Source organism: Benincasa hispida, chromosome 11 (assembly GCF_009727055.1).
Source record: "Benincasa hispida cultivar B227 chromosome 11, ASM972705v1, whole genome shotgun sequence".
NCBI lineage: Eukaryota > Viridiplantae > Streptophyta > Magnoliopsida > Cucurbitales > Cucurbitaceae > Benincasa > Benincasa hispida.
Window position 1 is genome coordinate 51,373,787 of NC_052359.1, and position 16,695 is coordinate 51,390,481.

The following is a 16,695-nucleotide window of genomic DNA, read 5'->3' on the forward strand; positions in this document are numbered from 1 at the left end:
TCACAGCCAACCTTGACCTCAACATCTTGTACATGAAGCCTGTATTTTGTATCATTTAGCTTAGGTTTACTATATTTTTATGTTATTATCTCATCTTTACTGCTTTACTTTATTTTATTGCAATTTTTATACCTGTACACACACACTTTTAAAGATTGAAAACCAGGTCGCATATATCATGAACGTACCGTAATAACCTAAACCAGTCCCCGTGTTCGACCTCGGATCACACCGAGAAACTTGCGGTGGAATTACACTTGGTTCCATCGTAAGGAAACTTGTGATAGCGCATGGCATACTACATGAACATCCATAAATAACGTATATTCAGAAGTAGTATCGCATCATCATGAGCATAGAACATCATACATCCTCACCTATCCAAAAGTGAGTCAACATTCACAGTCCCCTACTTCTCTTCTTCTACTCTTTTTAGGCGCCTCTCTTCACGCCAACGCATTTTCTTTTCTTCCTTCTTCTTCTTCTTTCTTTCCTTCTTGGCCTCTTCATCTTCATCATCATCCTTCTTCTCTTTGTTTTTTATCTCCTTGCGATGATGGGAAGATTCAACCTTTCCAGCCTTCTTTCCTTTGTTCATCTTCTTCTTCTTTTTCCCTTCAACAACTTCTGGTTGTGCATCTACTGCAACCTCCTCCAATGCAACTTCAAGGGTTTCCAATGCAACTTCAGCCTCCTTGGCCTCCTCCACCGCAATCTCTTCCTCCACAATTCTGGGAGGTCCGTCATAGGTTTCTGCGTTGGCAGTCACCTCAGGAATCTCTAGGGCAATAATGCCTCTTCCCGTTTCTTCTTCAATCGCCACTGCCTCCATCACCACCACTCCTTCCAGCACCACCACCGTCTCTTCCTCCATAGACAGTGGTTGATTTACAACCCCTGCCTCGGGTAGTCCACCTCCTAGCTCCAGGTTGCCAGTATGTTGCCAAACACCTCCGTATCATCGCGTCTCTTCCTTTCACTCCCAATTGAGACGACAGGTGTTGGAATAGGTGTGCTTTCAGTGCTTCCTCCCCTTTTGACCAGACAAGGTCAATGGCCAGGGGGTTTCTCTGGGCTCTCCCGGCTAGTCTAGGGACAGTGTGGGCTTGAGCGGCAAGTCTGCGACTGGCAGCCATAAATGCTGCCTCTCGCATGGCTACTTAGTCAGGGGTTGATGGTGAAGTAGATTGGTTGGAAGTTGGTCAGCCATGGAAGCTAAGCTCGGAAAAACTGGTAAAACGTTGGAATGCTGGGGAAGAAGGAAGGTCTGTATGCTAAGGCGCTAAGGTTTCTGATTGCAAAGACGAGGTAACGTTCTCAAAATGAGGTAAGGGTTCTATTTATAGGTTGGGTCGTAGTGGGCTCAACGCGATTTTTGCAGCGACAGGCCTCGAGACACTCAAAAGGCGCGTCGTTCGATTTCCCTCATTTATGGAATTTCAGAAGAATTGTCCTTTCGTCTGCCTAGTCATCATTACTTTGGGATACGAAACGATTGGACTCCCCCAAATTACAAACAAAATTATCTTTCATATTTTATTCGAATGGACACAAGATAAAGATAAACACAATGTGCTCACCAACGCAAATGCATCTTCGCAGAGGACGGGCAACAACGTATACATCCTCGCAACACACCCCTTAACCAAACACATTTATGGAGGATACCTCAGCATAGTGCATTTAGCTAAGGACGGGAAAAGGACTTATACGTGCGCAACACACCCCTCAGCTCAATACAGTTGAGTTGGGTGAACGCAAAGCGTATCTCATTGGTTCAAGATGCGTCCATTATCGCCTTGCATACTTGTTGTTGATTGTTTGATTTGATTTTTATATATTTTTATATATTATTTTTCATCAACGCAAGTGCTATGACTTGCGGCAATAGATTTTTCTTTATTACTCAATCATTCACCATCTAAAGCTCAACGCATTAATTACAGAAAAGCTTAGAGAATTAAAGACTATACGGAAATAAATGCCAAGGAAATAAATGAAGAATTCAATTCATAAAGTCAAGAACGAATTAAATAAGCAAGTGAAGACAAAATTCAAGAATTCAAAGAGATAGGAATTTAAGAAGCATTAAACATAGTGATGAGATATGGACCGACAGATGCGTTTCTTGAATGGGCACAATCCACATCTCCGAAGGCGATCCTACTTGCCTGCCCAATGTCCTAGGGACATTGCTCCTTTCCAGTAGATCTCGAGGCTTCTGAATTGCTGGGCAACGTTCCTGGTGCTCTACTTCTTAGCTCGAAAGCCAACTCGCCCACTTAGATCTCCAAATTTCTAATTAAAGACGGCTACGCTTGCATCACTGCATCATTTTTACCCATATATTGCTTCAGCAGGGTCTTTAGAGAGCTTCTAGAAGTGTTAGAAGATGAGGGTTGCTGGTGATGCGACTGTCTCGGCTGCCCTTGATTTGAATTGTGGTGAAAATAAGGATTCCCTCGTCCACCACCTTGTACACATCTAGATGTGTATAAGAGACAGGGATTATAGGTGTTGCTAAAGGGGTTGTTCTGGATGGCGCATACTTGCTGGATGTTCGATGGGCACATTTCAGCTACATGAGCCCCTCCACAATTAACGCAACTAATTGCTGCCACTTGAGCTAGTGCAGTAGGTTGCGCTGATTGTTGAGGGATGGCTCCTTGATTAATTGCCATCGATTGGAGGATGGAGGTCACCGTGGCCATCTGTGCAGCCAACGTGGTTATTGTCTCCATAGGGACAATTGCAGTTTCATTCTTTCGTCTATCGGCGCCTCGGCCTCTATTGCCATCATCAATCCAGTCATCAATGTTTCGTGATATGCGGTCAAGGATGACCTTAGCCTCTGTGTATGTTTTATCCACAAAACCTCTTGCCGCGGAGGCGTCACAATAGCCTACGTTGATTTGTTCAGGCCGTTATAAAAGGTTTCCATCAAGACGCAATTGGGGATCCTGATATGCGGGTAGTTTTTCACCAATCTTCTAAATCGCACTCAGGCGGTGCTCAGGGTCTCATTCTCCTTTTGCTCGAAGTTCTACATGTTCTTCCGTCGCCTTGCGTTGTCGGCTGGTGGGAAGCACTTCTTCATAAATCGCTCTACCAGTTGGTCCCACAATGTAATCTCATTTGGCTCCAGTGAGTAAGCCCACTTCTTGGCCTCGTCCCTCAAGGTGTAAGGGAACAAATATAGTCTTATACTCTCCAGGGTTACGCCAGGTAGAGAGAAGTTGCCGCACATTTTGACAAAGCTGGTCAGGTGGGTGTGTGGGTCTTCACCTTGCAGACCCCCAAATTGCCTGGCATTTTGGATCATTTGAAGCATGATCGACTTAATTTTGAACCTTTCGTTCTCCTTGACAATAGGCCTCGAAATCCCAAGCAAAAAGTCATACAGGTTGGGTGATGCATAAGTCCTCATGGGAATGTTGCGATCAGCAGCCAGGAAAATAGGATCCTGTGCTGGTCGAATAGCCCCTTGATTAACTACCGGTACTGCATTATCATTGTTGTCCACCATGCTTGCTGCCTTCTTTCGCCTAATTCGATTCTGACATGCCCGTGCGCGAAAGGTACGCTCGATCTCAGGGTCAACTTCAAATTCTAGTTCAGCACCAGTACTCATAAACCGTCAAGTTGCTCTCCGCGTTGAACAGCCAGTACAATGAGGTTTGTCCTGCAAAATACCACAAACACACTCAAATAATAAACCGTTAACCAATCCCCGACAACGATGCCATAAACTTGTTGAAAATAAATTGAGATATACAGTGATGCACACACAAGATACAAGCCTATGTCCTCGTAACCAGTTCCCCGGCAACTGAGCCATAAATTTGTAACATTGGATTTATGCGATGATATGCACGCACGGTTCAAGTCCAATAATATGCAATAATGTCCTAATTTGACTCAATACTTGTGAAACCCGGATTTCCATTATTCCTTACTTAAGCAGGTGATTAAAGAAATTAACTAAGTAAAAGTTAAATCCTATGTTGAAGTGAAGGAAAATTTCTAGGTGTTGAATAGATTTTCCTTGAGTAGTTTTGAGTTAAGCTTAAATTGATGAAAAATTGACTAAGTGTTGGACTAGGCATTGCCATGCATTGGCCATAAGATCTTGGAGAGATTATTTGGGCTAAGGGAGAAGTTGAAGTGGGAGTGACGCATGCCTTGGAGGTTAGACCAACGCATTAGGTTGGTTGGATGCGTTAGATGATGGATGCGACAGATGCGTTGGATGCGTTGGATGATGGACACATTGGATGCATTGGACGCGTTGGATGCATTGGACGCGTTGGATGTGTTGGATGCGTTGGATGCATTGGGTGTGATGGATGCGACAGTGCAATACTATGCGTTGGTGATGCACTATGCATTGGTGATGCACTATGCATTGGTGATGTGCTATGCGTTGGTCATCCAAGGGTTTGTGGATGCATATGAAGGATGAACTCATGGAGGATGTCATCCGAACATGTGGCTTGTTAGGAAGAATTCTTAAGCCTTAAGTAAAAGAGGTGGCAGCATAAGAAGACATACAAAGTTAAGGGCCATGCGTTGGTGAAAGGAGAAGAAAACACATTGGGTTGTGTTGATTCAAAGATTTCGTTGATGGTGTAAGGAAGAGACACTTAGTCATGCAGCCAAGTAGGAGGTGTCGGCCATGGAGCAATCTTGGATGCCTATAAATAGAACCAAAGACTTCATTCTTCATATCACAACTCAAAATACATGTAAGAGTGGGAAAGTTGAGGAAACCTTGCGTTGGACATAGAAGTTCAAAGAGGACGCATTGAACAGTGAAGTCTGGAAAGCAGCATCAATTTTGAACTAGGAGTTCTCCCAGAATACTCGTGCGTTTGATGTGATTTCAAAGCCATCTGAAAGCTAAAAGAGTATAGTTTCATGTTGGGGCTTCTGGAGAAAAAGCTCCAAGGAATCGGGCTGTAGAATGACGAAAAGACAAAAGGGTCGAGTTGTCGGGTAAGCTGAGCCAGTCTAAATTTTTTGATGATTCCGGCCAAACCACAAGAATGAATGAGCTAAGATTTTATGGTAAGCTTCCTGAGACATTTTAGAATATATTTGTAGAAGGAAATATCTGAAAATAAGGTTCAGAACTATGAGTAATCTAAACTGTAAGTTGAATCTGGATTCTAGGGTGAAAAGGGAGCCCGAAGCAGAAAAAGGGAGCTACTAGAAAAGCTCCTAAGCAATCAAGGTGAGTGTTTACTTAGTTTTATGCGTTGATATATGGATAAATGCATATGTAAGTGCCAAATGCATGCTTATGATGTTATGTTGTTGCCATGATATTGCTTGCGAAATTGCTATGGAAACTGAGATTATACCCAGATTACATAAGTTAGCGTGCTTAATAAAAGGTGCTTGGCGGGAAAATATAGTCAGCCTCGGTCGGCGGGAAATAATAGTCGGTGACGACCGGCGGGAAATATAGTCAAGTTACCTAAGCATGACTAGCGAAAAAAGAATTGTCGATGTGCACATTGGCGGGAAAAGTGGGTTATAGGAAAGTTTCCATAAAAAGTTGTTATGATTGACAATACGTCAATGATATGAACATGCCACATATGGCATGGAACTGGAGGATGATGATTGAATGAATGTACACATGATCATGCATAAATTATACTGGAATTGTGATTATGTGATTGATTTCCCAAAAATATGTTTTGCAAAGTGATTATTATTTTAAAAGCACCACTCACTGGGCTTACTAACCCACACTCTTCCAATTGTTTTCTTNGGGAAATATAGTCAAGTTACCTAAGCATGACTAGCGAGAAAGGAATTTTCGATGTGCACATTGGCGGGAGAAGTGGATTATAGGAAAGTTTCCATAAAAAGTTGTTATGATTGATAATGTGTCGATGATTTGAGCATCCTACGTATAGCATGGAACTGGAGGTTGATAATTGAATGAATGTACATATGATCATGCATAAGTAATACTGGAATTGTGATTATGTGATTGATTTCCCAAAAATATGATTTGCAAAGTGATTATTATTCTAAAAGAACCACTCACTGGGCTTAGTAGCTGACTCTTCCAAATGTTTTCTTATACCTCCCCCCCCCCAGGTAGCGGAAGGTGAGGAGTTCCAGGGTGATGCGAAGGTCAAGGTCTGCCACGTGCCACAGTTACACTTCTGGAGGGTTTTACAGTTGGTTGTTGTTGTAAACTTGTATTTAAGTCCTAGAGTTGTAAGAACATCATATTGTTGTAATGAAATGGGCCTACTTAATCAATTGATTCTTGAATTTGTTCATTGGTATCAGAGTTATTTTTTCTGCAAGAGTTATTAGGCAGTAAGTGTCAGCCAAAGGGTTGATAACTACTATCAATCATGCCCTTCCTCAAGGCTCAGAGGGTGGTCTGGGACGGGGTATGACAATACTACTTCTAGATATGCATTATGAATGGATGCTCTTGTAGTATGTTGTGCATTATCACAAGTTTCTTGCGTTGGAACCAAGTATAATTCTACCGCAAGTTTCTTGGTGTGATCCGAGGTCGAACACAGAGACTATTTAAGGTTATTGCATTATGTTTATGATACATGCGACCAGGTTTTTCAATTTATAAAAGTATGGTTTTGTACAAATATTTAAAAATGCGTTAAAGAAAAGTAAAGCAGTAAAATGCGATTATAAAATAAAGTGCAGTAAACCTAAGGTAAGATGGTACAAAATATAGGCTTCATGATACAAGATACTGAGGTCAAGGCTAGCTGTGAAGACTATACAAAGATCATGTAATGTGATGGCAAGTCTTATGTACGAAGCAGAAAAAGTAAGATAACTAATATAAACATCACAAGTTCTTAATTGCATTAAAGTTATAAGTACGGTTCCGTTTTTCCCTTAGCATACACCTTTCAGTGATCGGCCGCGTTCCCACATGTCTGTGGTGAAAAGAGACGAATGTAATGAATGCAAGGTTGCTTCCATGTCTGGAAGTACTACTCGCTCTAGTTAATGCATTCTTCTGACCTTCTCTCGATAGATTAGAATGGCATCTTCACTTCTACTCTCACAGGTGAAGATGTCATCTAGCATGCCTTAGCTAAACACAATCATCTGTTTAACACAGATTAAGTACTCGTTTAATTCATATTAACTACCAGGGGATTAAGAACACTTCATGAAGAAATCGATAAATGGAGGAATAGAAATAGACAGAGAAATGGTGATGAAAACGATCGAGACATTCAATATATCTATTTAGCGTCTGATACATGGTATGTGAATGAAGAGATAAAGAAGATGAAATACAATGATGAAAAGAGATAGAAACAGATATAAATAAGCGCCAACGTCTCAACACCGATTTGGATGGAGATTTTCTTGCCGGTATGGATGGATTGTGTGGGAGGATGAGCTTCCCTTTTAGGCTTGCTCAACAAGTAGCAGGGATCTGAGTATAGAGCTTCGCGGCGGGGATCTGGCATATTAATACTGAGACTCACCTCTCGGCCTTGTCTCTTCTTCTTCCCGTATTTCTTTAGTTCAACTCTCAGCTCAGCTTTTGTCTCAATGACCTAATATCAATTCGCCCGGTATCAAGCAACCATCTTTTTTTGAGAATTCTATGGGTATTTATAGGTGAAGATCTTTGACTCCGGCCTTGTGGTCCCCACTTGTTGTTATGGAAATTCCGAAGATTGAGGGATATTATTCCTTCTGTTATGCAATTAGATCGCCAAATCTACACAACCGTTAGTTGTACACGTGTCACAATCCTCCACTCTTGCGTTTCTCAGCTGCATCTTTCGATCAGGTGTTCGCATGCGGTGTTGTTTTTATTACTGCATGCGGTTGAAAGTCATATCTAGATCGACTGTCGCAATGTGCCTTCATTGCGTTAATCGTCTTTTCATTGTTATTAACGGGCGCAATGTGACAGAGATGCGTTGGTCATTTCGTCTCGAGCCTTGATTGCAAGCGGTGACTTGGTTTCCTGCAAAACAGAGTGAAAATCTCCTTTTCTTCAATCTTAATGATGTGAGTGGGTGTAATTGTGATAATTCATAATTATTGTATTTCTAAGCTAATTTTTATACAATTGGCGCATATTTATTCTCTTTTGGCCGCAATATCTAGATAAGGTAGTATAAATAACTTGTATTTCTACAAGTTATCAGCAACCTAACAAGTTGTTGACCACACATACAATCAACGAAATTTCTATATTACACCCTCTAATGAACAATTTTTATTCATAATCCCTATGAATCAAGTCCTTTCTCTATCATGAGAAGGTGGGGCCCCAATTGTTCAAGACCTGGAATCAGTAGTTAAAAGAACAACCTATCTACTATCCCTAAATCGGGTAGGAGAGAGTTCCATCTTGCAGGGCTATGTCCCCAGCTATTCATCTGATTTTATCCCCAAAATGGGAGACTTATTGAGTAGTGTTGTCGGACTACTCTCACCATTTGCAGATCAAAGGATAATCCCGAAAAAATAGGAGTTTATAGCTAGCTCAGGATTAAGATCGAGTTAACCTAGATTACTTAATAAATCAAATAGTCAGTTTTAACAGTAAACGATTTTTCTAAAGAAAAGTGACTATTTTCATGGTCTAGTCTATATGCAAACTCATTGCATAGGATGCCCCCACTCACATGTCTCAACATAAACGATTTGAGGATCACATCGTTTGTAGCACTTTACCACTCTTTGTAACAACTATAGAGTGGGTTGCATCCAATAGTGTTACCAGGATGAGATAACCAATTTCATCCATATACTTATTAGACCATTTAAGCTATATATTGTTAACTTGATCCTGTTGATGTCATTATATAAAGTTACAGTATTTAGACTATAGCCATGGATATGTTTATTGGATTTTCATAATAGAATGCAAAATCAACAACTTATTATTATTGATAAATATAATGTTTAGCGGGAACTGCGAGTTCTAGGACATTCCCAACAAGTCACTGCACATCAGATCATGCAATCAATGAAAGAATTATTTGAGCGAAAGTTCTCACAATTCAAGCAAAGTAGGGTAGATGACGACAAAACCAGTAATGTTAGATCCCTCGATAAACTCTGGTCCATATTGAATGTCAAGGGACAAATAGAGAAACCAAATGTTACAGAATCTTATGAAGTTAATCAACGAGAATCGTACTCTGAGACGAAACTTGGAGTTTATAATATAGGTTATGGTGTTGATCCCACTACTCTCCAGAAAAGGAAGAACTCCGAAGAATATAAATCTGATTTATTTGTCTTGAAGTTGTGCTTAGTAAAGATTGATGATTTTGCTTGGGTAGTTGATTCAGAAGCTACTAATCATGTATGTTCTTCCTATCAGGAATTTAATTCCTAGAGACAATTGGTAGCTAGAGAGATGACTCTTAGAGTCGATATAAGGGCAAACTAGTAATTTTTTGTCCAGTTGTACTTACGAGCAATTTATGGAGGGTCAACACACTATCGATTGGTTATATCCAATGGACTTAGAAATATATCTATAGTGCAAAGAGTACAACTGTTGGTCTTTAGTAAAGTGACCGACAGTTAATGAAAGTTGATTAATTTAATTAAAATGTTTAATTAATTAATCAAGTGCCATTGAAGCTTCAATTTATAGGTCCATAAAGTCTTCTTTTTAGCTCAATAAGGATTAATAAGAATCAAATTAATTTTACATCAACTTTGGTTGTTCAAATTAATAAAGAGAATTAATTTTATAAGATATAATTAATATAATGTATGTGATACATTATAATATAAAGTTTTATTTGAGAGAAATAAATATTTTGATATAACTCAAATACTAATGAGATTCATATCACAAACTATAGGTTAAAATTAATGTAAATATGATTCATATTAAATACTATAGGTCTAATGGGAGAATAATAAACTATAGATTATGTTATATGTCATATAATATAAACTATAGGTCATGTGTTATATTAGATATAACCCATGGTTTAATATATGTGTTATGTTAAATATGTTATTATGTGTTTGTGTGTATGTATGTATATATATATATTGAATTAAAATTATTTTAATTTAAAAGTTTAGTTTTTGAGAGGGGAATTATTGGATAACCACCCCACCCCTATTTCTCTCACGTGGGTTAAGGTAGAGGTTTTGATATAGGCCCTTTACCTTTTCCTATAAACACGCAAAAGAACCTCTCAGAATTACTCTTTGTTTTTTTTGTTTTTGTTTTTGTTTTGTTTTGTTTTGTTTTTTTTTTTTTTTTTTTTTTTGCTCTAATAAAAGGAAATCCTATCCCTCATCCAAAATTAATTAATGAAGCACACTCCTCTCAATGATTCTTAATCTTGGGAATAACGAGGATATATTTTGTGGTGGTGTCCGATTTTGACTTTACATTGTTGTGCTTATTGTTGCGTTCGTGTGTTTGTGGGGCGGATATGAGTTGTTTGTGCAGTAGACTGGGAAAGGATTAATGAAGAGTTTTGTCTTCAAGGGTAAGTTCTTAAGTCCTTCTTCCTCTCCAACTATGACAACATGCTTAAAATAATTTGTGCTTATCATTGGTTTTTGTCCTCTATATTTTATGTTCTGTAAAATTAAAATTGGGACTATGATCTTTCTGCTGGGAGTATTCACATACTCTTCCAGAGGGATCTTATACAAAGATCAAATTGTGAAATGATTAATCTCTCTTTATAACACCGTTGATTGAAGAGATTAACATTTTTTATAGGATGACCATAGATAACTCAACTTGAATTCTGAGTAAGTGATGAACTCTTATCTATAAGGATAAACCTTTTATTTATATGGGTGAGAGTGGTCTGACTCGTAAACTTAATGAGCTTACTATTTTAGAGATTTGTCCGAGTAGAGAGCTGGAAGCATAGCTACACAAGATAGAATTAACTCCTTCCCGTCTTTAGGGTATTTAGATGAATTGCTCCCTTAAGTGCTGATTCTGGGTCTTGAACAATGGGGCCCTCCTTCTCACTAGCCTAAAAGGGTTTTGTATATGGTAGAACCAAAAATAGGTTGTTCATTAGAAGATCAGTGAGACTTAAGGAGATATATGTAATTATGGGGGTAAAACGGTAATTTGATCCCAATGTAATTACGAGCTATTCGTGAAAGGTCGACTGACTATTTATTGGTTATATCCATGGACAAGAAATATATATACATTGTGAGGAGTGCAACCGTGGATCTTTAGTGGAGGGACCTAAAGTTAGTGAATGTTGATTAATTTAATTAAAGATTTTTTTAATTAATCTCGTATAATTAGAGCTTCTAATTTGTAGGTCCATTAGGTCCCCTTACGAGCTCACTAAGGGTAAAACAAGAATCATATAATTTTGGATTAATTTGAATTGTTCAAATTAAATAAGAGAATTAATTGCATGAGACAATTAATATAATGTATATAGGTACATTTCAATTTAGAATGAGATTCCAAAATATACTTTATTATATGAGAGAATAATGAATTTGAGTAAGATTTAAATATTAAACAATATAAATGAGATTCATATAATAACTACATGTCAAATTAATATGACTGAGATTCATATTGAATCTATAGGTAATATGAAAGAAATAAATATTTGAATAAGATTCAAATATTATTTATATGAACAAAAAGTAAAAGTTTACCATACATCCAAAACTAGTCCTTGGATACAAACATAAAATAATATTAAATTTATTTTTTTAAAAAACCAATCCAAAAAAAATTAAAAGCCCACCATATATCATTCCTCCCATGCTCCAAGTGGCACTAAAATGACTTATTCATTGCATGTTTTTTAGTGACTTTAGAAATTGTTAAAATTATTTTTATTGTATTCATAATCACTTTGAAAAATGTTTTTAATCACTCAAATATAATTTAATGTATGATTTTGACTTTTGAACACATTTTTCCTTCATCAAATTTGGCTTTAATGATTAAAAACATATTGTACAATAATTTCGAAAATGATCGATAAAAGTAATTTTAACCATTTCATAATCACTGCATACACTTAATATATTTTAATGGTTCATTGTTCACGTGAAAAACATCAAACTGAAATATATATAACATATAGGATATATATGATAATAATCCATTACATCGATCGTTTAACAGTGCAATATACAAAGAGACACATCACAGATGGCAGATGCCTTATTCAAGCAAGGTTTAAATATATTTAAATTACACATATAATGCATGCAATCGTACTAAAACAATGTTTATTACATTCTAAGTAGACGTCTTAGGCGTCTCATTATAGATCGAAATGGATTATGATATTCAGAATTTTGCTCAACCCCGACGGGTGCTGGCTGAACTAGATTATGAGGTGTTGGCTGAATTAGATTATCATGTTCATAATTTTGCTCAATCTCGACGGGTGATGGCCTTTGGGATGAAATATTTAGCAATTTATCGAGCTTCTGAATTTCATCATTATATTGTTTCTGTATTTGTTGTGTTTTCTCTTCTACTTGACGACGTGCTTCTCTTTCATCTTCTAATCGTCGTTGAAATGTGTTATTTACCTGGAGCGTAAACTAGGATTTTATATCAAAAGAGACTTAAACTCAGTTAAGTTTATTTTCTTGAAATTAATGTTTTTTTTAAAAAAAAAAAACTTATAGTTTCATTTTTATACTTAATATAAAAATTTTAAAAAGAAATTGAAACAAAAATTACAAAATTAATAAGCATATTGGCAAATTAAATCATTACAAAATTAATAAGCATTATAAAACACATGTATGAAACAAAATCGAAAATTAAATTTCAAAGAAAAACAACATTAGAGCTACATTTTTATTGAACTTTGTGAGTTTAATTTTAACAAATGATTCCATTGTTAATTTGTGTACTAAATAAAATTTAAATTCGTACAAAACTTGATATTACTAAATTAGTGAGATTAAAGAGGTTTTTAACTTACTCTCCGTGGGTGAAATTAGCAAAAATTGAGATGAGTTAAAAATATAAAAATACTTTACTAATTAAATCTAGAGACTAATTGGATAAAAATTGATAAAAAAAAATGACAGATTTAAGGATGTGGGATCTACCTCATTCAACTTTTCCTCAAGCTTGGGATCAGAATAAATGCCTTGCGTGCAAGACTGTTCAAGCTTTCTTTTGACTTCATCAAATTCCTTCTCAAGTTTTTTATTAGAAATCAAAGGAGGTTTGTAGGGCTGTCCTCCATTTTGGTCGATAATTTCCTTCACCAAACCCAAAAGCTCATTCACTTGTTCTTCCTTCTTTGCTTCACTCTTAGTTTTGTTGTCAAAAATCACACATCTGTTCTTGCAGGCAGCTAGTATATCCTTCAAAGCCGCAGGACATTCATGGCTCAAGTAATCTTCTATGTCATCGCCGTCATCGAACTCGTCGCCTCCCGTTAAGATGACAATGGTGTAATCCACAATTTTGGGTCCAAATGTATTTTGTAGGGTTTTAATGGTGGCTTCTTCTTCTTGACTGAATCGGTTCCTTACTGAAAAAACTAAAATAACTGCGTGAATGCATCCACTTGCCAATTTTATGCACTTGGTTATTTCTCTTGAGGTGGATTCTGTTCCATTAGATAAATCGAACATTCCTACAATTTTTTCATAATTTTTTGCATGATGAGAAATCAACGTCAAATGATTTGTATATATATTATTGTTGTTTGATTAATGGTTGAAAATAAGAATTGTTATTAAGATTTCATTTGAAAATTATAACTTAATAGATTGAACTCATAAATGGTCATAGCCATTTATTAAGATTTCATTTGGAAATTATTTATGCATTAATTCTTATATACGTGCAGTCTCAATTCTTATAGTCAAGTTTAATTGATTGTGATCATTCTATAATTATTTGGTTTTTAAAAATTGTGATTATTTTCTTATAACTTCTTTACCATAGTTTTCATCTTCCTTAACTAACAAATATTTTAATTCTTAGTCAAACTCAAGAAAAATATATGTGGTATAGAAAAAACTTCGTACTACGACCTTCCATTCGTTATTTGCTATAAAATAAACATTTAAGAATTGTGTGAGACCTACCGATTAAAGTAATTTATCACTTAATGATGTATCAAAAATATGAGTGGGAGAATTATATACTTCAACAATATTAAAACTTTTTCTAAAACAGAATCAAGTTTCCTAAAACTATTTTTTAAAAAACTTCTTTCATCAAATTCCTAAAATAAAATCAAGTATGAGACCTTTAGCTTGATTTTTGAAAGCGCTTCTAAGAAGAAGATAAGAAAATAAGATTCGTCATGAGCACTGATAGTGTGTTTTAAGCTTAATATATATAAAAAGAAAAAAAAAAGTAAAAAACAATCTAAGGAAATTGTGCTTGTTTTCTTCCAATTTCTTACTCATAATTTTTGTATTTCCTACAACGACATTAGAACTCTTAGGCAATTAATTTTCAATTAAAGAAAACCAGTTTTTTAAAATTACTTTCTTTAGTATTCAAATTTTAACTTTGATTTTAAAATACTTCTAAAATGAGTACAACAAAATATAGAAAATAATAGATGAAACTAGTGTTTATATGCATAATTTTCAAAAGCAAAAAAGAAAAAAGAAAAAAAAACTAAAGTATTGTTGAGTAACTATTTTACTTTTGCTTAATTTTAAAAAACCAAAAACCAAAAACCAAAAACCATAAAAAAATAAAATGGTTACCAAAAGAAGATTAAATTATATTTAAAAAATCTAAATAATAGTTATCAAATTGAGTGTTAATTAGTAATATCATACCAGGAGTATCGATGACATTTATGATTTGCCCATCGTTTCGTACACATTTCTCCAAGGTAGAAGTTTTTGTAATGCCAGATGAACTTTTTCTTGATGTGAACACCTTTTTTCCAAGAATACTATTTCCAGTTGCACTTTTTCCATTTCCAGTACGACCCATCAACACCATAGTTAGAGAAGGAATAGCCGCCATTATTATTTATTTAAATATTAAGAAGATCGATTAAGCTACAAAGAGGAATGAGCTTTTGCATATGCTGCGGTAAAAAAAAAAAAAAACATGTTCCCCTTTTATAGAACTGATCGTCAATTTGATGAGTAAATTGAAATGGAAGCGAAGGGGAAGTAATCTAGGTATAAATCCTAAACTTAACCACCTGAGATATTGATCGACTCAACAAGAACACTGGAATCTAAATGGAGTGGATTATAATCAAATTTTCCTCCAAAAAGAGAGAAGAAAAGAATTTTCGTACAAGAGAATATATTTTTGAACAAATTTCAGCATTAAATATATTTTATCTTTTGTATTTATTTAAACTCTAAACTTTTATGCAATTTACATTAAATATATTATATCTTTTGTTCCAAAAATATTATGTGAGTCTTGTAATTATATCAATTAAACTCCTAAATTGTCATAAATGATTCAATATTTAAACCTTTTCGCAAAAATAAACATAGCTCAACTATCATAGTTTTTGTATTATCAACCTCTCGAGGCAAGAGGTTCGATTCTCCCTAACCTCAAATGACATAGTGCTTGTGCAAACCAATAATATTTCTCTTTCATCTATACATGAACAAAATAAAATTTCAATGGCCTTTATACACAACTCAACTTTCACATATATATTATAAAATCAAACCGTTTATGTTAGTTAAAACTGAACCAAACCAATTATATATATATATATTATAGAAAACCAAAATATCATATATTAGTTTATATTATATATGGCTAGAGGAATCTTAAATCATTTCCATGTAATTTCTTAATCTTAACTATAGTGAACCTTATCTCTAAGCATACAACAGAGTCCTATCTCTAGGCTCTTAGTCTTGTATTCCTTTGTGAAATCGGTTTATATCTCAACCTTCTCAGCTTTAAGACTCCATAATATGTTAAGTTAAGTGATCGATTCAACTTAACAAGATTACAAAGAAATGAACAAAAGAAATGTAAAGATTAAATCAATGTGATGAATTAGCATGAACTGATGTCATAAAATCTTAGGGGTATCCATATGACTGAATCCCTTAGAAAACTTAGTCCATAGATAGATAAGAATGAATGGACTTCATTAAATCCAATGTCATGGGTTGCAATATAATAAGCAATGAAATAACAAGAAGAAATGAAAATTTAAAAAAATAAAGAAAACAGTAAAGTACTAAAAGAAAAAACCTGGAAAGACAGTAAACATAACCTTTGAATCAACCTAACAAACTAAGATGCCCTCTAAAATGGATTTGATCCTCTCTCAAAGTGAATCCTTGTCACACCGTGCCCCGAGCCTGCCTCCTGAGCCCGAGGCAAGGCATGAAGGACCGTAGATACCACCCTTTTGTGATACATACTGTCCATCTAAACTACTTACTCACATAAAACTTTAAGCCAAATATGTAAACAACAATTGTTTGATTAAGCTCATTTTATTACAATAATACAATATTTATACAACACTCAGGCTTAATTACAAAGCTTATATCAACAATTCTAAAAACCCGGAAGTGTTACTGTGGCTGTGGCAAATCTTGACCCTAGCAGCACCCTAGAACTCCTCACCTTTCGCTACCTGGGAAGAAAAACATGAAAGAACAGAATGAGCTTCAAGAAGCTCAGTGAGTGGTAAGCAACTTATTAAAGTTTATTTCAACTCATAAAAATACAAGCATATCACA

At 35.6% G+C, this 16,695-nt stretch overlaps 1 protein-coding gene across 4 annotated transcripts; it reads right to left on the reverse strand.

Moving 5' to 3' along the window:
- Positions 1-12,077: 12,077 nt before the first annotated feature.
- LOC120090071 (immune-associated nucleotide-binding protein 1-like) lies at positions 12,078-15,072 on the reverse strand. 4 transcript variants are annotated; one of them, XM_039047562.1, is made up of 3 exons: positions 14,791-15,072; positions 13,087-13,517; positions 12,078-12,567 (listed from the first exon to the last, which is right to left on the reverse strand). In XM_039047562.1, the coding sequence occupies exons 1-3, from the start codon at positions 14,981-14,983 to the stop codon at positions 12,250-12,252; spliced, it is 942 nt and encodes a 313-aa protein (XP_038903490.1). In that variant the 5' UTR covers positions 14,984-15,072; the 3' UTR covers positions 12,078-12,249. The 4 variants fall into 4 exon arrangements, with proteins under 4 accessions (XP_038903490.1, XP_038903489.1, XP_038903487.1 ...); XM_039047561.1 differs by having other exon boundaries at positions 13,087-13,526; XM_039047559.1 differs by having other exon boundaries at positions 13,087-13,622.
- Between the last annotated feature and the right edge of the window lie 1,623 nt (positions 15,073-16,695).